Below are 27734 nucleotides of genomic sequence, written 5' to 3'. Positions count from 1 at the left end.
GGAGAGCAATAGGAGAGGCTGGAGAGGGAGAGCAAAAGCTGCCCTACCCGCCGATGGGTTCTTACTTGGTGGTTGAGGCGGGTGTGTGTGTGTGCTGGTACTTTTGCTTCTATAGCTAAGCATTGGTGTCTACAAGCTCTTAGATTGCTGCTCTATATATGTGTTACCTTGGATAAATTCCAAAGGCACTGCAAAAGCACTTTTTTTTTTGGGGGACCTGTCCGAAACCCGTTTCTAGATTTGGAAACAGCGAACTGTTTTGGGTGCCCAAAAATGCGGTTTTTGGGCAACTATGGGTTCAAAAGACCGAGATCTGGTTGGCATCTGGTTCAGGTCGGCAAGAGCTACTCTTGGGTTGGTCGGTCCTTTTGGGCCATCTCTTTTGGCATCTGGTTCAGGTTGGTCGGTCCTAGGAATAAAAGGAGGGCCATAGCCTTCCTCATTTCTATCACGCTGAAGCCTTTTGCAAAAGGCACGTAGGTGGAGAGAGGAGTAGCCTGGTGCCCTCTATAGTTCTCAGTTTAGGCAGTTCTTTTTGGATGTAGTGATCCAGCCTATGTGCTGATGTTTGTAGCTCTTACTCTCGTGGATGAGTGTATAGTGACTCTTTTTGCTCTTTGGCTTCTGCTCCCATTGGATATCATTTGCATGGTTTGGAATGCATATTTCTTACCATGCATCATACATGAGATGAGAAATATATGCATCAGTGTGCTTTTAGCCTATGCGCTTGTCTTTGATAGGTATGATACTTTGCACAGGCATTAAAGCTACTTATTTAAGGCTTGTGCAAAGTCTCTTACCCATCGGCTATCATTTTCATGGTTTGGAATGCATGTTTCCTTGTTTCCTACCATGTGTTAGAAACATGGTGGAGAGAGAGAGAGAGAAAGAGAAGGTTAGGGTGTGAGGAAATGATGCTCAAATGAAGACATGACAAAAGGCTTTCATTCATTCATCAAGTATATGATGACAAGTGAAGTACAAGCCTTTATATAGGCTACTCACACACACTCTAGCACCTAGTGCATATGGGATAAGTCCCATGATGACACGTGGCACTCACACAAGACTCACTCACATAGACTAGTACTACACACTAACACATTACATCACCACACTCTTTGACTATGATATCTCCAACACCCCCCTTCAGAGCAAAGACGTGTGAGACCCAACATGCAAAAGTAGACCGATCCCCCCTCCACCGCAATATTGCAAAGAGCAAGTCCAACTATCCAACACCTCCGGTGTGATAGTGACTTCTTAGTCAGCTTGCGACCAGCAAGGGCAAACCATCACTCGTCATCCCCCCTTACTCTGAACTGGGTGGTCAATACCATCAACTAAAGTGAAACACAATACAATCATTTTTGGGGGACAACCCAGGGCAGAGTACCGCTTATTGACTCCAAATACATTCAATTTAGAGGGACAACTCAAGGCTAAGAACCTTTATTTGACTCAACACAAACACACATAGAACTAAGCATCGTCTTCCTCCTCGGAGAGGAATAGATCATGCAACACAGTAGATGAAGCTTCCTGCTCAGATCCAATAGATGTAGCATAAATATTCTTGAGCTTGTCCAGGCTCTCCTTGGCTGAAGTAGTGAGGTCAAGTTGATGAAGCAATTTGTTGACCAACCTCACACCATAAGCGCCAGTGCTTTGTCATGTTGCTCATCCCTAGCTGAAAGTGGTGCTGATGAGTCTTCACCATGAGGACGAGGCTCCATAGCGTCAAACTGAGGTAGCAAAGGCAACAAGCTGAAATAGTATAACCAGCCAATAAAGGAGCTGGTCTAGGGCTATGAGATGACTCAACAGCTTGAGAAATGTGTGAAAAAATGTGTCCAGCTGCTGGTGGATGACCTCGGATATGCCAAAATGCAAACCCTAATGGAAAACAGCAAGAATATGCCTCGAAATGTAGAACTGAGTGCTGCAGTAGGTCTGGACTCCTCAAAACAGCTCACTAGAGCACTCTGAAGTGCAAAAACAGGCTGTCCACGTGAAAGGTGGCTCGCTAGAACAATTCGAAATGCAGTAGCAGGCCTCCACAACGCATTGTAGAAGAGCTGGAGGCTAAGAGCAGCTCCAAGGTGACTGGAAATGCAGCTCCAAGGTGATTTAGGGTTTTGAAATGCTGGAGCAGATGAGGAAAACGCCTGAAATCACCTCTGATGTAGACGGTTATGCTCCAGCAGCACCAAAACAGCTCGAAATTGCAGTAACAGCTCCAAAACAAGTTGAAAAACCTTTAAAAGACCTCGAAAGTCTGCAAATAATGTGTCCAGGTGGTCGATTTCTGCTGTAGCATGCAAACCCTAAAAACGGGGATGAAACAGCTCCGAATTAGCTCGTATGCAGGCATCTCTTCGAAAACGTGCCAATGGTCACAAAAAGATGCAAAACAGAGGCGAAATGAGGGCAGCAAGGATGGCGGTGGCTGCAGGAAGAAAGCAGAATTAGGGTTTTGGATTAGGGTTAGGTCTAGGATGACGTGGCAGCTGTGGTTGGATTGACCTGCTCTGATACCATGTTAGAAACATGGTGGAGAGAGAGAGAAAGAGAAGGTTAGGGTGTGAGGAAATGATGCTCAAACGAAGACATAACAAAAGGCTTTCATTCATTCATCAAGTATATAATGACAAGTGAAGTACAAGCCTTTATATAGGCTACTCACATACACTCTAGCACCTAGTGCATATGGGATAAGTCCATGATGACACGTGGCACTCACACAAGACTCACTCACATAGACTAGTACTAGATCACCTAGTACTACACACTAACACATCGCATCACCACTCTTTGACTATGATATCTCCAACACCATGCATAATTCCTGGGTGTTAAAAAATATGCATCGGTGTTCTCTTAGCCTCTACGCTTGTCCGTGACGAGTATGATTCTTTGCACAAGCCTTAAACTTACTTAGTTGAAGGCCTGTGAAAAGCATCATACCCATCGGAAACAGCAACAAAGGTGAGTGACTTGATACATTTTGATTATGATGCTGGTTGTGAACTCTCAGAACCCGTGTGAAAAGTGTGTTTGATAGCAGACATGACTAGTGCATTGATGTCCATCCTTCCAACAACCTCGATCTTCGTAATGTGCTTGTGCAGTTAGTCACCTTCCTCCATCTTCATAGTGTACAATTGATTCTAGAGTTTAAGACTTCTGTCGAATTTGTTGTCTCATAGGTATCCTTCAATGTGGTTCATGCTTTGAAGGATGCCTTTGCAATCTATATACAAGGGGGATCATCGAGTCTGTCCTCCCTCTAATGAGAGAAAGGGTTAGGCATCTCTTTTTAACTCATGAATGTCGTCATGTCTTGAAGATGTGTCTAGTGACCTTGGAGGTCTTCTTTGCAACCACATGGCTTTGAATCTTCACCTTGCAAAGTGGATAATTGGTACCATCCAGCTTTCCTCCTTTACCCCAAAGTTGTGAATAGGCATATGGGAGGATGACATCATCCAGAGAGGGATAATCTAGAACCTTGAAACTCAATAGACATTTTATTAAAGTGCAAAAGATGAGAGTCTATTTCTGTCAAGCAAAGGGGCTCCTCCCTTCAATAGTGATGTAGATTAGGAGAGCTGTACCTTTGGGCTCTTATACCATGTTAGAAGTAAGCACATCATGTTGGGAAAAGTGATGAACTATGGACTTAGCTCACTAAATTACCCTTGGAGCAATTTTGGGTTAGGATTAATAAAAGGTCAAAAAGTGTGGTAGGTAGGCCTTAGGTCTGTCCAGATTTACAGCCACTGTCACCTTACCTGAAGAAGCCTTGGGCTTGAGTTCCGTTCGTGTTGTCACGTTCTAGAGTTCCCTATCCACAAGGTGGCTCAGGAGCTTGATCTTCCAGTGGGATAGTCAATCCCATTTAACTTTCCTGCATCTCTGAAGTTCAGAATGGCACAAGAGGGTCCACAACTTCTGAAATCACAAAACAGCAAATAGAATACACTGTAGCAACCAAACAGGCATGCACACTCGACTTGAATCGGGGTCTCCTTCGACCTTGGAGGGATTCCTTTCTTAGAAGAGACACACCATTGGCTCTGATACCATGTTAGAACAAAGGCTAAAGCTTCAGCCACCAATGCAGTGGATAGATCTAGATGACGCTGTCCAAGAACTGGCACACTGGATTCTGAACCCACAAACTATAAAAGAACAGAGAGATAGAGCAGCACAAATAGTTCAAAACAGTACTCAGATTTATACCAACTACAAAAGGAGAAACCACTCCAAAGAAAGAGCTACAAACATCCAATGAACTGTGAGGGAGGCTGTGCAAATCTGAAGTGTGAGGGCAAAGTAGGTTGGCTCTGTTCTGCTCTTGTGTGCCCTCAAAGAAGGGCTTCCGTGTGAAATGCACTGAGCCATGCATGGGCCCTTTTATAGGCAGCCAATCCTCCTGACCAGGCCGACCTGGTTTGTGAAATCAGCCAACCAGATCCAGGCTGACTGGTATGAATCGACCTATCTTCAGGTCTGCTGACCTGCCTCAGTTGACCTGCTACCAGGCTGCCAAGCCTATAAGTAGGGCTGGCCCTTATGCAAAATTTGCTGCGGTTCTGCACACTGTTACGGCAGGTACAGCAGCCCGTACCACCGCACCCTGTACAGCAGGTGTACAGCAGGTGCATCCTCCAGGTTTATCACCAACCAGGTCCAGTGTACCCTCATCCACGTCATATGGGGCTCACAGGTGGATCAGTGACCTATTCTAACACTATGAGCTCATCACTGGACTGTCTTCTATAGACAAAGGATGGGACACCAACAATGTGATAGTTGATAGGCTATTGAAACAAGCCCTTTTCATCCCTATCAAGATATGGCATTCAGCATGTTAGGCTGCTTGGCAGTTAATTGATCATGTGTTCAAGCATCATGGATTTCCCTTGGAGATTGTCACAGATAGAGATGCAAAATTTATGGGTCACTTTTGGCAGAAGGTATTTACAGCAACGGGCACCATACTCACTCCAAGCACAGCATACCATCTAAGACTCATGGCCAGTCTGAGAGGGTAAACAAATGGGTGGAGGTCTACTTGAGGCATTTTTGCCAGGACACTCAGACGTCTGGGGATAAATGTCTTAGACTTGCTGAAATTTGCTACAGTAATACCAGCATTTATCTATTTGGATGAGCCCGCGTGAAGTAACATATGGATGCAAAGTAACAAGGCCTTCCACAATTTCAGACATGGATGGATGCAAAGTAACAAGGCCTTCTACAATTTCAGACATGGCTGTGAAAAATCAGCAAGCACGAGATGACTTGGAAAAAATGAGGCTCTTCAGCAATTGGTGGCTAGAAGGAATATGCCCAAGCCAAGCAAAAGAAGTATGCGGATGAACATAGGAGGTGCCTGTTGTTCAAAAAGAAGGGGATTCTGTGCATCAATGCCTCCACAAAAATCTTCATGCCTCCTTGAATGTTAAAACCAATGCCAAGCTACCTCATCAATATTATGGCCATTATAGGATCATCTATGGAGTTGGGGAAGTAGCTTATCAATTAAAGCTACCACCCTTTTCCAGGGTCCACAATGTGTTCCATTCACAACCCGACACTAGCTTAGTAAACCTACTTCGCATGCCATGGAAGCCCCACCATAGAAGGCCCATCCATGGGGGATGCATTGGACTAGTTTGTAGCCGTTGCCATGCCACTAGCAGGATCTAATGTCCACGTACTGGCTAGTGTGTTCGAACATTAAGCCCCTATACTCGAACATTAAGCCCCTATACCAATATATGGCCTCGATCTATGGCTAAATATAGCGTGTACAGGTTCGATTCCATTCTAGACCTCCTTCTAGATATGACAATTCGATTAGGAATATTCATCTTAACTGGCTTGTTTCCATCGATTTTCTTGTGTGATTATTTACTTTTTACCTTTTTTTTTTGAAACTCAGCACACAATTTGGTTTAGTGTGTACATGACCTGTCTATTCATCTCATTGGGTTATCCATTGGAACTATGGTGTTCTTAGTCGGTTGAAGAAAATCACAATACAACTCTAATTTTCTTAACCACTTCTCTTAGTTTTTCTTTTTTTGGACTGATAATGAGGCTTTATCTTGTAGGGTATTCACTTGAAAACAAAAGGCATGGCTCTTCACTGCCTGTTAAAGGTGGTCAGTACACCATTTCGAAGGGAACTGGGGGAAGGTCATCAGTAAGGTTGAGTATTTCAGTGTTCTCCATTTTTTGTTTTCTGGTACTACCTCTTTTTCTGTTGGATTATCTTTTGCATAAGCTGATCAGATTCTTGCATTAATTTTTCAGTGGTATTATAGCCACTGTCTTTGGTTCAACAGGATTTCTTGGCCGCTATGTTGTCCAACAGCTTGGTATGTGGTGCTTTTTTTAATGACATAAAATTACCTTCTACAATGTGTATAGATTAGGTGCAATGTGATTAGGGACATTGTTACTGGAAATACAGTTGATTGGATTTCATATTTTCCCTTGTCGATGCAGCAAAAATGGGTTCCCAAGTCATGGTGCCATTTAGGGGCTCAGAGGATTCACCCCGACACCTTAAACTGATGGGTGACCTTGGACAGGTAAACTCAACAAATATGGTTTTTGTCTGGGTGATCGATGTTCCTGTGGTTTTGCAAGATACATATTTGACACCACAATTGAAAAAGCTTGGAAATGTTTGCCAAAGAGGTATATAGCTGACGGTACTAGAGAATGTACAAAAGGCCCTTTAAGTGTGCCTTTATGCTGGTGAATGACATAAGAGCACTATAACAGCTGCCAAATTTCTTTGTGCTTAAATGCTTAAATGCACTATTTTAAACATGGATTAGCAAGGATGGCATGAGAGTAAGTTATGGATTCTTAGTCTACCTCTTTTAAACGGGTGCAAGGCTGCAAACAAATTTTTAATTGCGATCATTTTTAAATGTAAAATGAAATGTTTTTCGTGGGTGATGCAGCTGCCTGTGGTTGATTTCTGCTTTTTTAGCTTGACTTGAGGAAGACTATTTAGGAGCGCTCTGTGAGGAGACCAGAGCCTCTGCAAAAGTTCCATTATTGACCCTGTTGAGTGAACTGGGTACGAGAGGGACGACTTCGTACAGGCCCCCGTAGGACACTTGCCCCCTCCCCTACATAGGGAAGCGGGGTCTATGAGACTCAGGTATTCGAGACCCTGTCTTGCACCATTTGGAACTGTAATGGTACCTTATGGTCAAAACCAGGGATTTTCTCGGAATCCTATACAGGCCACGACATATTCTTTTATACAGAGACACATCAGAGTCAGAGCGCCCTCTTCCAATAGTCAGCGGATATACATGGGAGTTTGCCTACATAGATGAGACGAGGGATACAGGAGGAGCTCGAGGTTTAGGTGGAGTTGCAGTCCTTTTCAGATCCACACTTCGGGGGACCATTTCAGTAGAGCAGAGAGATACACATTCCAGATTTCTTTGGATCCGGATTCGACACATGGACAGCCGGGATCTGTTTGTCTCAGTTTGCTACTTACCCCCTGAGACCTCCCACTTTGCCAGAGATATCCGAGGTGATGATGAGACATCCCTTTTGCTGCCCTTTATCAGTCCATCGTTGACTTCTCTAGCCGCGAAGAAGTCCTCCTAGTGGGGGACTTCAATGCGAGGACAAGGGCCTGTCAGGTACCACTTCTTGACTTCAGAGATCATTCCATCCTACTGCCAGATATTGACCTTGAGAAGGCAGGTATGCTACGGGTTTCGGCTGACAGGCGAGGTCCATTCTCATCTTATGGGCAGGCCCTGTTAGATCTCGGCAGGATACATGATCTCATTATCTATAATGGTCTTGACAGATGGCTCGCTTCAGGTGGTTTCACATGCTTTCCACATGGGGGGGGCTCCAGTGTTGTTGATTACATCATGGGATCTCCTATCTTCACATCTCGCATTACTGACTTCATTGTAGCACCTCTCCCCCCAGGGGCTGATCATACATACCTTTTCTTTAACATCTCCACCTCCCTTCGCACAGCACCTTCCACCCCACTCAGTGCTTACTCCACCTACCATGATATAAGCTTTGATTGGGATCACTCACCTTCTTACTCTGGCCGTCTGTACATACTTCTCGCTTATATTGACTTCATATCCCTTTTAGAGGATCGTGCTGCCCTTGTTACTCGCTCACTACATGAGGCTGCCATTCACGCTTTTCCCCACACCACCCGCTCCACCCGCCCACCCCCCTGGAATCATACCTTGTAATAGTTGGTACGATGATGAGTGTAAGGCTTTATGCCGTCAACTCAGATTCGAAACAAAAAAGTCTTCCGAGTGCACCAGATACGCTACGCGAATACCGTAGACTGGTACGTAGGAAGAAACTAGACTTCGTTCGTCGGAATGAGAAGCAGCTACTGAACATTTTGTTTAGTAACAACTCTAAGGACTTTTGGTGGAGATTTCTAGAAGGACGGACCCCTCCGCCACTCACTAACACTTAGATCTGGTTTGATTATGCACGTACACTTTATGACATCCCAAATCAGCCAGTCCCTAACCTCTCACACATGCCTCGTCCCACATCCTGCACCCTCTTCACTAGAGAAGGGGTAAAGGATGCCGTAATGAAGCTTCATAATGGCCGAGCGAAGGATCATGAGGGGCTATGCACTGAGCTCATTGCATATGGGATTAACCTCCTAGCCCCGATCTTAGCAAAGCTTTTTAATGAAGCTGTTTGTTTGGGATTTTCACACTTGGACCATTAACACTATCTCACCCATCCGCAAGGCAGGGGATCCCATGAGCTCGGCGGCTACAGGACTTGGGTTATGACCAAGAGGTCATTTGGGTTGTCATGGCACTTTACGAGAGAGTTTCAGGCAGAGTTCGGGCAGGATCCGGGTAGACAGACGAGATCATGAGCACCATCGGGGTCAAACAAGGGTGTCCTTTGTTGCCTACCTTGTTTGGCCTCTACATTGACAAGCTTGAGACTGTGATGTAGACATAGGGGGCTGTAGGTTGCTCTCTTGCGGGCACATTGATCCAGATTTTGCTCTACGCAGATGACGTGGCTCTCTTGTCTTCCTCAGCAAAGGGGCTTTAGAGACACCTAGATGCACTACAGTCCTTTTGTGAGTCTCATGATTTGAAGGTCAACCTGGGTAAAACCAAGGTAATGATCTTCAATACATCTCGAGCCATCATGCGTCAAGAGCAGTTCACATTTGCGGGGTCATCTGTTGAGATAGTTTCATCATACTCTTATCTTGGGGTTATCTTCTCCGGACCCAGCTTCACTATGAGACCCGCAATGCAGGCACGCTTGAGTAGAGGGTATGCTTCATTGGCTAGACTAGAGAGGCAGTGCTTCCACTTGCACTTTCAGGATCCACTTACCAAGGGGTTGCTTTTTGACTCCTTGGTTCATCTAGCGGGGATGTACGGCAGCCCTTGTTGGGAGTCAGACTTGTCAGATACAGAGTGGGCCCGTGTGGAGCGGCTACAGGTTCTCATGTTATCACGGGTGATTCGTGGTAAGTCATCCGTTCCTCACCATATCATTCAGGCTGAGTTTGGGTGACCCCCTGTACAACTAGATACTGCATTTCAGGTCATCATGTATTTGTACCAAGTTAGGGAATATGGGGATTATACCTTGGGACGTAGCAGGCTACCATGGATAGCTCTATCCTCTTCTATGACACTTGCAGCAGGAGGAGAACAGAGGTGCTGGTATGCACGTACAGAGAGATGGTTTGAGCGATTGGGACTCCACATGGATAGACTACCTCCCTTCTAGTACAGCATGGATGCTTCGTTTTCTCCCCTCTTATCACATGAGGTCAACCAGGTTATCCGTGAGGATCTACTACAGCTACACACATATCGGACTTGGTTGGGACCGAGTGAACTCCTAGTGAAGCTTAGCTTCTATAGAGATCACTTCTTACATATTACAGTAGAGGGTTTCATTGACCAACCAGGATACACGTAGATTTACCTATCCCACTCGCTGATGATCTCTCTTGGGCGGTTCCGGGTCTCTTCACACAGACTTCGCATCGAGAGCGGTAGAGCAGAGCGACTACCTAGGGAGAGGCGCATATACACACTGTGTGACATGCAGGAGGTTGAGAGAGACAGAGGAGCATTTCATCTTCAAGTGTCCTGTTTACTATGAGATCCGAGGGCGTTTCCATTGCCTTTTCAGGGATAGTTATGGGATTTTGGCCTGCTTTATCTCCTACCCAGACCAACGGTGTTTGGCAGGTTTCATAGGCACTTAGACACCGTGAGAGGATACTCTAAGCACGGAGACAGGAGCAGACTTCTTCCTCGGCTGATCCCTCTTAGAGCTCTATCACGGAGTTCTTTCAGCTAGATCACATGGACCCCCACGAGACGAGGCTTGACATGACCGTGATCCGGAGCCTGTGACCCAACAGCTCAGACAGAGGGTCGACACACCAATCACACTTGGGGACATCCCCTCCTTGTTTAGAGTCAGAGCCCGACCGACGGGGGTCATAGTAGCCCTAGTTAGACGCAAAGCTATGACCAGGAGACGTGCCAGGACCGCACCTCTGAGGGGCCGATATCACTCTATTGCCGACTTCATGCCTCCACTGCCTCATCCATCCTGATATCTTGCTGCCTGCCGATGATGATGATGATGATGATATTGATGACGATGCTGAGATTGATATATAGTCGACCATCGACATGACTATGTTGTACTTAGGACTTAGTACTGCCATTTTGCATTGATATGGACGCTCGTTTAGTAGCTCCACTACCACAGCTTGTTGTATCAGGATTTTCACAGTCTCGTAGACCCATCGGTCTTCCGAAGACTTTAATAAACTTTCTTTCTTTTTTTCTTTCTCCATCTCCTTTCGCTTTCATTTGGTATCAAAGCATGGTTCAGCTTGCACCCACCTGCAGCCCGGCATTGTGTGAGTTTCCAGCTTCTTTAGCTACCACGATGCCGTTCCTTGCACGTATTGTCCCCGTACAGTCGTATGACCCATTGCCCCATCTGTACCTGTCCGCACCTGGCTGCCTGCCCATGCGTACGCCGCCAGCCATCCGTACAAGATAGAAAGAAAGAAAGTTTATTAAAGTCTTCGGAAGACCGATGGGTCTATGAGACTGTGAAAATCCTGATACAACAAGCTGTGGTAGTGGAGCTACTAAACGAGCATCCATATGTAAAATGCAAAAAATGCAAAAATGCAGAATGGCAGTACTAAGTCCTAAGTACAATATAGTCATGTCGATGGTCGACTATATATCAATCTTAGCATCATCATCAATATCTTCATCATCCTCAGCAACAGTAAGATATCAGGATGGATGAGGCAGTGGAGGCATGAAGTCGGCAATAGAGTGCTGTCGGCCACTCAGAGTTGCGGTCCTGGCACGTCTCCTGGTCGTAGCTCTGTGTCTAACCAGGGCTACTGTGACCCCCGTCGGTTGGGCTCCGACTCTAAACAATCATTTGCGCGTACTGCGTACGGATTTTCGTATCTGCAAGCAGTGCTGCACACCGTACTTGCACACGTGCCCAGTCGTACATCATTCCGTACCTACACCCCTCAGTTGATGCGCAATGCCGTACAGTCTGTACCTGCACATATGGTGCTATCCGTACAGACTGCTTGTTTACCTGCAGCTCTTGGAAGCAGATATTTTGTACAGGTTGTTTTTATAGGGTCTCTTTGCAGGGGATAGGTGCAGATTACATTTGGGGCATTTTGTTTTTTGCAAACATTGCAATCAGTTTGAAAAATCTGCTCTAGAATTTGGGGCTCTTGGTTTTGCTTGCAATTTTGCAAAAATTTGGGGCTTTTGGCATTCGGATGCAATTTGGCAGTGTACTAGCAGTTTGGGACTGTTGCAGGCAGTTTTGGATTCAGTTTGAGTGACATTGCAGACATTGGTAATTTTTGCAGTTTTAGCTTGGCAGTTTCTGGGCATTTGCAGGACTTTTTGGGTGCATTTTGAGCCTTTGATTGGCTTTGATAGCAAGCTGTCATTGTTGACAGATTTCTTGGCACTTTTGGGTTGTGCATCTGAAATCCCAGGATGGGATATCCTTGTCACATTTGCTACATTTTGTTTTCTTTGGCAGTTATGGCCCATAACAATCCCAATGGAGTGTTTGAAGTCCTCACATAGGAGGATAAGTTGGATGGTACCAACTACTCCTTATGGAGTTTTATGGTACACAATATCTTAGTTGGCAAACACTTGTGGGATTATGTCAATGGGGATGAGACACGGCCAAAGAATGTGGTTGCACCTGCCACTTCTCCTCAACAAGGTGGAGGTAAGGGTAGAGGATGAGCTGAAGGTGCAAGACAAGTGCTAGGTGCAGTAGCTGCTGTAGTAGTGCGTCCCACACAGGAACAGAAAAGGTGGGATTCACGTGATGCACAAGCACTTTCCCTTTGTGCCAAAAGGTTCAATATTCCGCACATTCAGTCATGCAAGACCTCAAAGGCAGCTTGGGATATTTTGGAGAGTATGTTTTCACCCCGCAATAATGCCAGGGTCTCTTTCCTGAAGAGAGAGTTGACTCATACTCATATGGATGAGGGTGACTCTATGTCTAAGTCCTTCTGTAATCTAGCCTCCTCAATGACACTCATGATGAATCCCTCCTCCGAAATACGAGGACAGTAATCTTTGTAGAAACTCAGCTTCACTGGAAGCTCCCTCGGCTCCAACCAGGTCCTAAAGGTGTATAGCTGCAGGAGATCCTCTCGAATGACCCGGTTGGTGTGTGGCCCGATCGGGATGGTGGGTGGGAGTACGGGAGGGGCATCTAAACTGTACTGAAAAGGAGGGTATCTTATCGATGTGGAACCCTAGTCTCACAAATCATCTGTGAGTCCGTGCATACCAGCATCGCTCGTCTCCCTCTACTGCCAACCTCATGGAGGAATTGAGAGCCAAACATGGCAACCTCTGTCTCTCTGATGTGCAGTCCCCATATGATCTAACCCGGTGTAGATATGTGATGGTCTGAAAGGCTGCATCTAGCTAGCTGGAGTGGAGAAGCACCAAACTCGGCCTGAATGATGTGTGTGGTACAGACGGTTTCCCCCTGATCATACGTTAGAGCATGAGGATCTGCAGGCGCTCCACCCGTGTCCACTCTATCTCTGACATGTCAGCCTCCAACAAGGGCTGCCATACATACCGGCTGGTCGGACCAAGGAGTCGAAGAGAAGAGCCTTGGTCTGAGGGTCCTGGAAGTGGGAGTGGAAGCATTGTCTCTCTAGCCAATCCAGTGAGGTGTATCCCCTGCTCAGTCTGGCCTGCATCATTGGTCTCATCGTGAAGATTGGGCCGGAGAAGATGCCCCAAGTAAGTGTATGAGGATACGATCTCAACTGGTGACCCACCGAGAGTAAAAGTAAACTGCTTCTGTTGCATGTTTGCTCGAGAGGTTTGTGATCCATAGTCCCATGGTCTCGCCTGAAACCGGCCTGACCCTCTGCTCTAAGCCCTCTCATCTCTGTCTCTCATCTTTGCGAACAGGCTGACCGACGCATCCAATATACTTGCATAGATCTTGGACATCACATGTCCAATCATGATAGTCTTGTAGTTACTCCGGTCCATGGGATCCCCTGCCTTGTGGATGGGGGTGATGGTGTTGAGTGTCCAGGTGCAGGGGAAGCCAAGGCAAACAGCGCCATTGAATAGCTTTGTTAGGATCGGGGCTAACGTGTCGATCCCATATGCGATGAACTCAGTGCATAGCCCCTTGTGATCCTTAGCTCGGCCATTGTGCAGTTTCAATGTCGCATCCTTGACTCCCCCTCTGGTGAACAACGTGCAAGTGGTGGGGCGACGTGTGTGTATGAGATCTGGAGTGGGCTGGTGTGGGACATCATAAAGATGGTGTGCATACGTGTGCCAAACTCTCGTGTCGGTGAGGGGTGGTGGAGACCTACGCTCAAGGAATCTCCGCCCAAAATCCTTAGAGTTGTTGTTGTACAAGATGTGCAGTAGCTCCTCATTTCGACGAAGAAATGCCTGCTTCTTCCGACGTACGAGACGTCGGTACTTGCGTACCGTGTCTGGTGTGTTCGGGAGGTGACATTTGGTTTCAAGTCAGAGCTGTCGGCGATAAGCATTGCACTCCGCATCGTACCAATTGTTGCAGGGTACAGAACCAAGAGGTGGTGGTCTAGTGGACCGTGTGGTGTGGGGAAAGATTTGAAGGGCAGCCTCGTGGAGTGAGCGACTAATTAGGGCAGCACGGTCCTCTATGAGTGGTATGTGATAGATGTAGGTTAGGAGTCTGTTTAGGTGTCCAAAGTAGGCCGGTGAGAGGCTATGATCAAAGTGTGTCGTGATAGGTGTCGTGCTTCCTATGTGGTGTGTGGTGTGGCTAAGCGTGGGGTGGCGATAGTGAAGAATAGGTATGTGATCAGCTCCTGCAGGGAGTGGTACTACGGTGAAGTCGGTGATACATGAAGTGAAGGTAGGGGATCCCATGATGTAATCTACTACACTAGTGCCCCCCTCGTGTGGGAAGCAAGTAAAGCCACTTGAGGAGGGCCATAGGTCAAGCCCGTTGTAGATGATGAGATCATGCATCCTGCCCAGATCAAGGAGCGCGTGTCCATATGGTGTAACAGGGCCGTGTCGGTCCGATGAGGTCCTGGTCATACCTGCTCCGTCTAGGTCCATGTCTGGTAGCATGATAGAGTCGTCTTGGAAGTCCAGGAGTGGTGCCTGTCGCGTGCTCGTCCTGGTGTTGAAGTCCCCAACAAGGAGAACTTCCCCGCGGGCTGAAATGTCTGGGATAACTTGATGTAAGGGTGCATATGGCGATGTCTCACCCTCCTCTCGTGCCACTCTGGCGAAGTAGGATGTGTGTGGCGGGAAGTAGCATATTGCTATGAAAAGGTCACGGGTGTCTGTGCGTTGGATCCAGATCCACATGAATCGGGAGTGTGTGTCCTTCCTCTCAATGGAGATGGCTCCAGCGAGGGAAGACCTGTACAATACTGTGACCCCGCTTGATTCTCGGACTCCTCCTGTATCCCTCGTCTCATTGCTGAAGGCTGACTCCCATGTGTAGCCACTGACTATCGGTAGTGGACGCTCTGGGCTCTGGTGTGTCTCCGTGTAAAAGACTATGTCTCGTCCTGTATAAGAATCCGAGAAGTTCCCTGGGTCTAACCATAAGGTACCATTACAGTTCCAAATGGTGCAATCTAGGGTCTCGGAAACCTAAGTCTCATAGGCCCCGTCCCCCTAGGGGGTACGGGTGGGAGCCCGACGGGTGCCGGTCAACAACCTACCATCTCGGATCACGGACCATTTTCCTTCCTTGCGGGCAACATCCCATTGCTACAGAAGAACTCGTTGCTCCTCAATCTGTAGTGGTGTCAAATCCTCGTCCATGGATAGGGTGGGATGCTCTCGTAGAGCGGCTCGGCATCAGAGTGTCGCTAGTCGAGCATGTGAATCTCTAAAGCGAATTAATAGGGACTGCTCTCGGTTGGGATCTCTCCCAACATGCCATGCTCCCTCTATGCCATGGTCGGGGACCCCCATGGTAGTGGTCACAAAGGTGATCGCCTCCTCCATGGGCGTCGTAGTGGTGCTGGTGCTGTCTCGCATGATTCCTCATATCCGGATGTTGAGGGCCTTCTAAGCCCTCTGCTGTTGCTCCTGTATGGCGGCTGAAACGGTTGCCTTTGCGGGCTCCTGTTTTGCCACGTCCACCCATCTAGTCGTCTCTGCTATAGCCGACTGTATCGTGGCTATTTGTGCCTCCATCTCTGTGACTGGGGTCCCTCCAGGTGCTGCTCTGAGGGTCTCGAGCTCCTCTTGAAGCTGTGTGATGTCGTGCCTGAGTCCGTGAGTCCCTGGGTAAGGGTGCCTTGCTCGTGTATAATGCGGGCCTGCTCCTGGGTGTAATGTGTCAGCTCTGCCTGACGGGCCCGGATGTTGTGTATCTCAGCCAATAGGGAGTCCTAAGCATTTGGTGGGGGCCTAAGATGTCCTGGTCTAGGTGGGAACTGGATCTCGAGAGGGGTTGGAATGAAGGTGGGCTGTTGAGGTTGTACTGAGGGTGGGGACAGCATGATCTGGGCGGGGGAGTGGTATGTAGGAGTAGCGAGGCCGGATGAGGTGATGAAGGGTGGTTGACTGAGAGGTAGAGGTGATACGAGGGAAAGTACTGTGGAGTTGTGGCTGGTGGGGCCAATGGTGAGGCTACTGGAGAGGAGATCTGTGATGATGATGCAGGAGAGGGGGAGGAGAGAGGTGGTGTAGATGATGAGGCGGATGATGGTGGTGAAATAGTGGTGGTAACCATAGAGGTCGAGGATGTGGTGAGCGGCATGGGCTCTGGGTGGGCCCCTTTCTTCTGGGCCGCGGTGCTGTCTATTGTCAAACCGCTCCGGTTGTTGCGTTTGTTGAAGTCCTCCAGATTGAGTTGCTTTTGTGTTTTCGCCTTGTCACCGTTCCCCTTCCCCATCTCCATGCGTATGCAAATTTGGACCGAAGGGTCTCCCGCCTAGTCTCCTGTCCTCATCCCCTTGTTCCCTTCCTTATGGGGGAGGCAGCAGTGGGCAAAGAAGGGATTGCAGTAGGCCGGAGCTGTTGGAGAACCCGCGCTCGCAGCTCCGATCTATTGCAATTGTTGAATATTGATGAGATCATTCGAGATTCAGAGATGGTCACTACCACTTTGAATTCTCTTCCTGAGTCTTATCTTGGTTTTCACACCTCATTGAACTTGTCTTTGAAGGGGGGTGGCAACCCTCTCACCTTTTGTTGCATGAAGAACAAACTAGTAAGAACATGGCTTCACGAGCTGGTGAGTATGCCATGCTTTCGAAATTTAAGCCCATTCGGAAGGGGCAGCATAAACAGCATGCAAATCAGCCTTCACATCAGCATAAAGCTGATTCTAGACAGCCTTCTCGCAAGGCTAAGAATGATGCAGAGAAGCCCAAGAGAAATGGTGTTTGTCATTATTGCAAGAAGCCGGGTCACTACATAGGAGAATGCAAGAAAAGAATTGCCAAGGAAAAGAAAAAGGGTTCAAGTATGGCTGTCACAGATTCAGCCCCTCATGCACATGATGGTGATGCTTCAGCCAACTTAGTGGAAGAAGACTATGCTATTTTGACTTGCATTTACGATGTTCAGGTGGCTGCTCCAGAAATTACAGCCACATCTGAGAATGACTCTTATGCTTTTCTAACGTGCAGTTATGATCCTTCTAAGGATTCATGCGCTTCAATCTCAATGAGACATTGAATAATTGGTACTTTGATAGTGGTGCCACCAAACATATCACTTCCAGGAAGGGCTTGTTCGATTCTCTGCATCCATCACCCGCTGAAAAAAGGGTGTCTTGTGCAAATGATTCTTCTTATTCAGTTCATGGTATTGGTGAAAATTTACTTACAGCCACATATGGCACAAATTTCAGAATTCATGATGTGCTTTATGTACTTGGAATCAAGAAGAATTTGCTTTCAGTGTCCTCTCTCAATAAAAGAGGATTTCAGGTTGTCTTTGAAGATGACAAGTGTGCAGTTCGAGATAGGGAAGATGATTATGTCTTGAGACTATCTGGCATGCTGTTTCGTGGTCTTTTTCAGCTTGATGTTTTTGAGAAAAGATCAGATGATGCACTTGTAGTTTCTACTCTCACTATTGCTATGCAGAATGGGGAGTTATGGCATGCTAGATATGGGCATATGAGTTATGACAGCTTGATGACACTTCAAAAACATTCTATGGTTGATGCTTTGTCTCCTTTGGAGTGACCTCTTCCTCATATCTGTGAAGGGTGCATACTTGGGAAGATGCATAGGTTTCCCTTTAAGAAGGATGGTGCAGTACGAGCTGTTTGGAAATCACATCTCATTTGTGGTCCCATAACTACTCCTGCATTGGGTGGTTATCTCTATTATGTCACATTTATTGATGACTACTCAAACTACACTTGGGTCTATGGTTTACAGATTTTCGATACTTTGTGGCAAAGCTTGAGAATGAAACATGCCTCATGGTTTAGATTCTACGCTCCGATAGAGGGGGTGAGTATATGTCTAATGAATTTGAGGCTTATTTGAAAGAGAAAGGCATCACCCATCAGCTTACAGTGAGGCTTACCCCTCAGCAAAATGGCAAAGCTGAGCAGCTGAGCGGAATAATAGAACTCTTATGGAGATGTATAGATGCATGCTCACAAGCAAAAAGTTGCCTCACCGGTTTTGACTTGAGGGTCCTATGTGTGGCAACTATGTTTTGAATTGGGGTCCCACTAAGGCTTTGAAAACAAAGACTCCTTTTGAAGTTTGGCATAGGAGAAGCCTTCAGTGGAACATTTTCGTGTGTTTGGATGTGTTCCATATGCCCATGTGCTTGTTGAGTTTCGACATAAGTTGTCAGACAAGGCACTTAAATGCTTATTTGTTGGGTATAGTGCAGAGAGCAAAGGTTACCGTCTCTACAATCCTGCTTCACGCAAGATTTTTGTTAGCAGAGATCTTTTTCAGAAAATTCAGCACATACACAATGTTCCAGCTTCTTCCACATCAGATGATGTTTTTGAGGGATTACTACCCATTGCTTTGGGTTCCGCATATGACATACCCGTTGAAAATCAGCATTTACAGCAAGAGGTTATGTCAAACAACCTCGTGGCTTTGAAATTTCGGGTAATGCACGTAAAGTTTGCAAGCTGAATAAAGCTTTGTATGGGTTGAAACAAGCCCCACATGCATGGTACTCCAAGATTGATGCCTTTTTGACTAGCAAGGGTCTTCATATAGTCCAACTGAAAGTACCCTTTACATCAAATAGGATGGGGGGGGATATTTTGGTCATCATTCTTTATGTAGATGACATGTTGCTCATAGGGTTGCATGAAGAAAAAATTGCAGATTTCAAAAGGTGAATTGAAAGCTATGTTTGACATGTCAGATTTAGGCATGTTGCATTTTTATTTGGGGATCCAGTTTATACAAGAGAGACGTGGCATTATTATTTCTCAATCCAAGTATGTGCAAAAGCTCTTGGATCGGTTCAACATGCAAGATTGCAAGTCTACAGCCACTCCCATGGAGCCAGGGCTGAAGCTTACTATGTATGATGCAAGTGAATCAGTAGATGCCACACTCTTCAGCCAGGCTGTTGGATGCCTCATTTATTTGTGCAATACATGGCCCGATATTCAGTTTGCAGTATCGCAGGTGAGCAGGTATATCCCACAGCCCAAAGACAGCACATTGGCAAACTGTAAAACGCATCTTCCGTTACTTGCAAGGCACAAAGTCTTATGGCTTGATGTTTCCCAGGGGGAGTGACTTGCAGATGCATGCTTACAGTGACTCAGATTGGGCTGGATATCATGACACTAGGCAATCCACAAGTGGTAATTGTTTCTTTTTGGGACATGCTTGCATTTCTTGGCTCAGTAAGAAACAATCTACCGTGGCTACTTCCTCATGTGAAGCGGAGTACATGGCAGCTTTCACAGCAACAGTTGAGTGTGTGTGGCTACGCCGCTTATTTGCTGATCTTCATCTATCATTGGAGGGTCCTTCTCCGATTCTCATTGATAGTCAGAGTGCTATAGCAGTCGCAAAGAATCCTGTGTTTCATGCTCGCATGAAGCACATTGAGGTTCATTATCATTATGTTAGAGAGAAGTTGCATGCAGGGGAAATCAATATGATATATGTCTCGACACATGACAATGTTGCAGACATCTTCACTAAAGCACTTCCACACGAGAATTTTGAGGCATTTCGCAATGCCCTGAACTTATCTCCTTTTGGTGATTGATCTTTTCCTTGTACATCATCACATTGGCACTGCAGGGGGGTGTTGGAATTATCGCCATAATTTATGGCAGTGACCAATGTATAGTCAATAAATGAGTTAGGGGCACTTTTCCCTCATTGGAGGTTTTTTCCCCTAACCACAATTAGGATCCCTAACTACGGTTAGTGGATAGGTTTAGGTTTTGCCACTCAAATAAAACCTTCACCTTTTGTATCTTTCCTTATCTCTTCTATTACCTACGTTTGTGTGGCTTGCTCTCGATCTCCTTTCGCTTTCAAGTCACTTGTTTTCCTGAGCCCAAGAATTTATCTTTGCTATGGTTCATTGCAAAGCTCTTCTGTATTTGGTGTAGTGAAAAGGACATGGCCCATTAAAAATATTGTTGCAATGTTCCAATGTAGGGTGGCATCAAATTTTGAAATTGAGACTTAGAGTCACTCAAAAACAGGTCATTGCATAATGTCCCGACTGTTTTCCTTGATGCTAAGGCTTTTGTCTTATAGCAAATTCTGCACGAAAAGCTAGAAACTAAAGCACAAAAGGAGAAATTTAGCAGATTGACCATCTAGCCAGTTTTAGGCGGAAATGTAATCTTAAACTCAATTCTCCTTCCTAGTCAACTGCCCACTTACCTTGTTTCCTAGCTTCTCAAGCTCTAGCTAGTTCCCCAACTATTTGTTTTGATTTGAGTTGAAGCGAGCTCCTTGACTCTTCAGATCTTCGTACCTTCAGTTTGTGAGTTTGTTGAATAATGTTTGCTTTTGCAGATGATTTGTACATGAGGCTTTTCTTTTTCATGAATGAGATTGCACCCTCCTCATATCCTATATGTACTGCCTTTGAAATGAAAGCACATGCATAGTTGTATTTTTAATCCCAAATTTTAGCCAATTGTCCAATTTCTAGTGGGTTCTCTTGTCCGACCTGTCTTTCTAGATCTGGATTTTGGAGCTCGTGTAAAATTTTAGTCAGAACCACAGACATGAGTTGTGAAGGAGGAGAGGCAATTAATTGAAAATTTGATCAGGTGAATCCACGAAATGCTTATCCCTTGGGTAGATCTTCCCAAGTAGTGTAGTTGTAGGTGCTACAAATGCAGCTGTTTGCAGGTGTTAATACCTTGAAAGTTTTCATGCTCAAGTGTGTACTATTTTCACCTCTTGCACAATTTGCCTCTCCTTTTCCCTTGCACTGCACTTAAGCTAGCCCTTGAAGTGAGCAAGGCACTCAGTAAGCTCAGAGTTCTCGTGTGCTTGTCTCTGCTACTACTCCTGTAGAGGGCTTGGATGGAGGAGTAAGCAGAGTTAGTGGGATGGAATGGAGGGCTGACAGGGTGAAAGAGAACCGGCTTTAGAGGATAGCTAACTGAAGGCTGAGAGAGGACACAGTATTTTGTACAAGATTTGAAGGATTTTGTAATTATGAAATCTTTCATAGAATGTGTACTCTTGTTTTGTAACCATTTCGTTTCTTTGGGTATGCAGATTGTACCAATCAAATTTGATCCAAGAGATGAGAACTCCATGAAGGCTGCAATTGCTAAGTCAAATGTTGTAATCAATCTTATCGGTCTGTGAGGGTTTGCTTTTATGTGTTATGATCACTTTTGTGCTACATAGATAGGGTGACAATGTGGGTTATATGTTGCTAATTGAGCTCATGTAATTGCTTCCAGGAAGAGAATATGAGACTAGAAATTTCAGCTTTGATGATGTGCATATTGGCATATCAGAGGCTTTATCCAGAGTAATGAGTTCTTTTAGATCTTATCAGTCATTCCAACTTTTGATATTTAGTCCTACAAATTCATTTTTACTAGCTAGCTATGAGTTGAACCTACTGGATGCATGATTTTTTGCATGGTAATGCAGTTGTCACAACAACATGGTGGGATCATCAGGTATATACAAGCTTCTTGCCTTGGAGCTTCTATCACATCACCATCAAAGATGTACCGTACCAAGGCCCTTGCAGATGAGATAGCTCTTCGACATTTTCCTCAGGTGTATTCTCTGACCTTTGATTTGTGATGATGTCGATCATGTACAAAACCTGCACTTCAGTAAGCCACTACTTGCTGTCTGGTACAGCTATGGCTCTCCCTTGTGCACTAGTAACTGCTCCTACTGCTGTAGAACTCCTCCTGGATCACCATGGGGCTCCTTGATAGGATCGGTAGCTTGGTTTAGGTTGTTGAGCTCTTCAGGCTGCTCTTTCCAGCACACACTCCTGATCTCCTACTGGATGTAGGCATGCAACAGGTAGTGCCCCATATGGCTGAGGACTGCTGCAGAATATGAACTTGCTTTGGGGACCTCCATATGGCCTCCTTTAATAGGGAAGTCCCCCTCTAGAATAGGCTGATTGACTCTTAAAGTAGCTGACCAGAACAGTCTGACTCAGTCTTGGAATTACCCCACCACTTCTCCCTGCCATGCTGAGTTGCGCCCCCGCCCCACCCCCCCCCCCCCCCCCCCCCAAAAAAAAAAGTTTTTTTCCCCTCCCTGCCTTGCTTCCTTGTCACGGGGACGTGAAGTTATGAACCGTGACTTACTTTGGCTTAGGGGGCTAGCCCAGGGGAAGAGACACTTCCCAGAACTCCCTAAGTGCACACACTAGGCCTACTTGCTAGGGGCAAGGCAAGGTTTAGAGGGGTCTTAAAGTTGGGCCCAAGGAAACCAATGTTTCATTGGTTAGAAGGGGTTAGGATTTTAATGTGAGGGGCAAACCAATGTACCGGGCAAACCAATGTTCCATTGGTTTGCAAGGGTTAGAGCTTTAATGAGGGGGCCACGTGGCATTCCCTCATGCATACCTACCCTCTTCCTCTCCTTCCAAGGCTAAGGTATGTTTTCTTTTTTGGATTATTTCTTCCTTCACGTATCCCGAGGTGAGGGGCACGCCGTACGAATTCCAAGGAAGCCTTGACTCCTTGCATTTTCTTGGCCTGCACTCATCTCGCTGTACGGACTGTAGGAACTGCATTGAAGGAGTATGTACCTGCTGTACGGTCCTTTCAACGCTGTTGTATGAGGTCTTTATTGCTGGCTGTACGGACGTTTATTTGCTGGCTGTACGGATGATTCAACGCAGGCTGCACGACTGTTTCACGTTGCACAAATCCCAAGGCCATAATTGTACGTTGTACGTAGCACTTGCTACTATTGTACAACCTTTGGCTATTTGTACGGATGGATTTCCAGATTGAACGGGCTGTTGTGCAGTTGATCATACGATTCCTTGCACACACCCCAAGGCAGGTTGCTGGCTGATCGCTTCCCTTTCCTGCCCGTGATCCTCTTGCTCTTTCTCTCTCCTTGATTCCAGCTCGTAATCACTCTCTTCCTTTCCCTCTCCTAGCTGTCTGTTACTCCTGCTAGCCTCACCGCTGGATATGTGCTTCTGGAGGTGTTTCGGAGCTGGATTGAAGTCAGTTGAAGCTGGTTTGAGTTCTCTTGTCGCTATCCTTTTCATGTGATTGCATTTGGAGATTTTTGGGAAGTGTCTGGATGCCTGGTCATTAACAGTTGGTTACAGTCTTTGTGGAATGCTTGGATACTTTTACAGTTGGTCATGGACAAATGGCGAATGCCTTAGCTTTGCCTTGGCACTTGGGTGCTAGGGTGTGCACTAGGATGGAATGCAGTTTATAGCGAAGGTTTGGCTTGGACAGTGGAATTGCTCGTGGGGCAGAGCACAAGGGAGAGCCCTTGTTGTATGTACCAATTTCATTCCTAAAGAATTAAATAAATACAGGAAGGGGCGCCAAGTGTTTGGGGCCAGTGTGGTGTCTTGTACTTGGTTTCATTGAGCAGGGGCATTCTAGCCTCCATCCAGTTATTTCTCAAGTTGTTTCTAAGTGGTATTGTTTAAAGTTAAGTGGTTGGAAATGATGCAATGTGGCTGTGAATAATGAATATGCAATGCACGTTATGGTCTACTGCCCTTTAGGAAACTGAAAGCCGGTTACATTCCTCCTCTCCCCATTCTTATGGGCATTGCTTGCACTCCTGCTGCCCTTCTACCCCACCATTCATCCTCTTTTACCAGTTGTGACTCCCTTTTCAGCTCCCTTCCATGCTGTTTTGAGGCACCTTTCTTCAGGGCTGTTGTGCCTTCTGCACCAACTTCCTTTCATGCTGTTTGAGTGGAGTAGCAGCCCCTGGCTGCAGCTGGGTTTGAAGGGCTCCTCTCCCCCTTGGCAGCAGCCTGGTTCAAGGCTGTTTTTTTCCTTGATTGCTGGAGTCGTAAAGCCAGCACTTGCATAGGTTGAGAGGGAGCAAAAGTGATATGCTTCAGTACCTGATAATGTTTTTGTTGTCTTTGATGCATTGACTTATTGCTCTTGCAAACTCCATAGGTGTAGAAACATCTTCACAAAAAAGAGATTCCATAACAACAACATCACATACCTTCCCTTTATTTATAAGATGGAAGTGCATAGCATCAGTGTCATCCTCATTGTACCAACTCGTAAGAACACCCAAGGATTTTGGTGTACCAAACTCAGAAATGCCTTTATTTCTTGAGATGATCAAGAGTGCTCTAGTACTTGCTGATACTTGTTTTGTTATTGACAACTGTTGATTCTCAAAATGCTTTGCTTCATTTGAAATGTCCTCTACTTCAATCCTAATAGCAAGCTCTTGGTTTATACTCTTTCCCATAGAAGATAGTCTAAATGAGGACTGCAATATCCTTTTGATCTCTTCTTTTTAGGTAAAGAAGATAGTTCCTCTTGTGAATTGTATTGTGGGCTAATTTGATGTGCACCACTCTTCTTGGGAGGAGGTGTTAGATCAGCCTCAACATAGCCTTGCTCTATTGCTGCCTCCTTTGTCCTTGAGATTTTCCTCTCCCAACAAGAGGTGACTCAATGTCCTTTGCCTTCTTTTTGGCCCTTCCCTTCATACCCTTTCCACCAATTGGTGAGTCAAACTCATCATGAGGCTACCTTCCTTGATAAGATTTTTGAGAATATGTACACTTTGTTGGAACTGGACTGACACCCCTTCATGCAACATTCTTGATTTGATGATCTAACTTCAAAGTTGGTGCCTCTATATTTTGTGTGGTCTTTTTCGCTGGCTGGTCGTGTATCAGCTGGCCTTCTGTTGGACTGAAGCAGGACTTTTCAGCCTGCTTTAGCTCCGTTTTCAGTGGGCCTGGTTGGAAGGCAGAAGCTTCTCCTTCGAGCTTCTTTTTATTCCTTTTCCCCTTCCCCTTTTTTTCTTCGTCAGCAGCTCGATGTATTTTGTTCTTGATTTTGGAGATCCTTTTCGTGGAGGTGACCTTTGGTCTGGCTAGACCCTTGACTCCCTCAACCGTCAAGATCCTACTTTCTCCGGAGGACAAACATTAGGTGCAGATTGCCGTCCAGTCTCTTCAGGACAAAACCTTGGTGGGCCGGATTGTCGGGCTTATGCCTACTAGGAGTCAGGTCCAGGATTAGATACAAGCAAGATTCGCGCTAGAGGGTGACAATATTCAGGAGGTTAGCGTCTACAGGAGGGGAGTCTTCGTTTCTCAGTTGAGCTTCCCCTATACCACCTAGGCTTTGGTGGAGAAGAGTCTTATCTTCTTTGGCCTGCACTTGGCTTGTTTCATTCCTTGGTAGCATGGGTTCATGGTCAACGACATGGATTAGACGCACTACGTGTTGCACAGTGACGCTCCGCTTCTCGGAGCTTCCAAAGGAGTGCCTGCTCCATCCTCCCATCCAAAAGGTGATGCCCCACTGACTTCGGCAGCTTCAATGTTGGCAGATCATGGGGTCCGGCATCTTAGGGTGATTGTTGAGTCCCCAGAGACTCTGTCAGAGGAGATCTTCCTTGAGACACTTGTTGGGTGAGTGCTCCAAAGAGGGTGGAGGTTCCAAGCCTTCTAGGTCATTGCTTTTGGTCTAGACAGATGGGCCATTTGGCGCGGGTCTATCTCGGGGAGGCAAGCCGGCAGGCACCCCATCTCCCCCCAGCCCCACCAGGGTTAGGAATGGGAGTTTCGTGAGGGTAGAGCTCAACATCCGTCAAAGCAGTAGCAAGAGTCCCAGACCTCTTGGTCCGAGGTGGCCTGGACCAGGGTGGAGAGAAAGGAGCTTGGTAAGAGGGTTGCAAAAACTCGCAGGTGGCAAGCTCGACGTAGAAAACACCCCCATCTTAGGGGAGCAGGCAGATGGATTCTCCTCAGGATGGCCTCAGACGGTTGAGGGGCAAGATTTTTTTCAATTTCCCAATACAGGAGAGTTTGTCGCTCCAAACCCACCCGCCCCCCTCCCTTCGCTTCCTTAATGTCCCCCCGCCACACCCCTCCCCCTCCCCCTCCGCTTGTTGGAAATAGAGGATAGAATGATTCATACCTCACTTCCTCTCTAGCTCATACAACACTCAGAAAATTGAAATAGAGCCTCCACAATCGTGGGCAACAAAAGCTCAAGAGTGAGCGTGTACAAACAGCCCGTGTGCTGTCAATGATGCTGATCCTCTTCCTCTCCCTGTGCACTTGCTTGTGTGCAAGGCTTAAGTGTAGGTGATGAGGAATGAGGGGGGAAGGGGGGGCTTTCTATAGGAGGGGCTAGGCCCCCTCATTTTGGCCGACCAGGAAGTTGGCTCCCTGCCCAAGGCACCGACCTGCCAGCCCACCAACCGACCTGATTGGTCGGCCTTTGCTGGCTGGTCAGGCCGGCCAGCCCTATTTAAAGGCCCATAAGCCTTGCTTATGGGCTGCTGTTGCAGCTGCCAACTCTGCCCTTGCGCAGGTCCAAGAGCACCTAGGATGTCGCGCCACCTTCATGCTGTAGTGCGGGTTCCCTGACAGGTCGGTCTTCTGCCTTTTCACCTCCCCTACCCCGTTCGGTCTCTTGCCCCCTTGTCCCCTCAAATTGAGGGCTCATAGGTGGGGCAGTGACCCTCTAACACCCCCTCTCAATGTCACAACTGTGGGCCGATCCCCATGCGTCGAATGAGGTGCTCCAACTGCTCCCTGGGAAGCGCCTTCGTCAAGACATCTGAGATGTTGTCGTTGGTTGGGCAGTATATCAACTCTATGACTTCTTCGTGGTGATCGCTATGCAACTCTGGTTGTTGCACATAACTGCAGTCGCATCTTCTTGGGCCACATCCATGTCCTCCAAGATCCACTTGAGCCACAATGCTTCACATGCCGTTGTACAGGCAGCCCTGTACTCCGTCTTTGTAGATGAAGGACGACAGTAGGTTGTTTCTTACTCAGCCATGGCACGGCTCCTGATGAGAGTAAGAAACAATATCCAGAGGTCGATCTCCGGGTATCAATGTCACCTGCCCAATCACTATCATAGAAACCTCCCAACTTGATGCCTCTGGTATGAGTGATGCCGTAGGTGCCGGTATCCTTCAAGTACCTTAGCACCTTCATACCTGCGTCCCAATGAGCCTTCTTGGGTGTGGCAGAGAACTGATAGAGCAATCCAACTGCGAAGGAAATGTCTGGTCGAGTATTGGTGAGGTAAAGCAAACTCCCCACCAAGCGTCGATATAGCGATGAGCTTCAGACTTGTTTCCATGGGAGTCACTGCAGCTTTGCAATTTTCCATCTGAAAGCGTTTGAGCAGTTCCTTGCAATACTTCTCTTGTGAAATAAAGATATTGCTCTTTCCGTGTTTCACCTCAATCCCAAGAAAGTAGTGAAGTATGCCTAAGTCAATCATCTCGAACTCCTCCATAAGAAGTCTCTTGACCTGAGCAATCTTCTTCGTATGATCCCCAGTAATGATGAGGTCACCCACATATAGAAGCAATACTAGCCGCAAATCCCCCTGTGTGTCGAGATAGAGATTTGCCTCTGATGGACTCCGTTGATGTAGGCCATCTTCTGGTGGTTCTAGTGATGCCCTAT

General features: G+C 46.6%; 2 protein-coding genes across 2 annotated transcripts in view; one reads left to right on the top strand and one right to left on the bottom strand.

The window, feature by feature from the left end:
- Positions 1-27734, top strand: part of LOC147905942 (NAD(P)-binding Rossmann-fold superfamily protein) — a 120778-nt gene that overhangs the window by 2647 nt on the left and 90397 nt on the right. Inside the window, exons 2-7 of the mRNA XM_087375754.1 lie at positions 6129-6225; positions 6331-6395; positions 6526-6611; positions 21347-21431; positions 21538-21608; positions 21734-21865. Of these exons, the coding sequence (XP_087231880.1) occupies positions 6129-6225; positions 6331-6395; positions 6526-6611; positions 21347-21431; positions 21538-21608; positions 21734-21865 (536 nt within the window). The remainder of the gene's footprint in view (positions 1-6128; positions 6226-6330; positions 6396-6525; positions 6612-21346; positions 21432-21537; positions 21609-21733; positions 21866-27734) is intronic.
- Positions 1-27734, bottom strand: part of LOC147905943 (ATPase GET3B-like) — a 221915-nt gene that overhangs the window by 116698 nt on the left and 77483 nt on the right. The gene's annotated exons all lie outside the window — the stretch shown is intronic.

Source organism: Dipteris shenzhenensis, chromosome 1, assembly GCF_047967505.1.
Source record: "Dipteris shenzhenensis isolate YYH24624 ecotype China chromosome 1, Dip_SZ_1.0, whole genome shotgun sequence".
Classification (NCBI taxonomy): Eukaryota; Viridiplantae; Streptophyta; class Polypodiopsida; order Gleicheniales; family Dipteridaceae; genus Dipteris; species Dipteris shenzhenensis.
The sequence above is the reverse complement of the archived record's forward strand: the minus strand, read 5'-3'. Positions and strand labels throughout refer to the sequence as shown.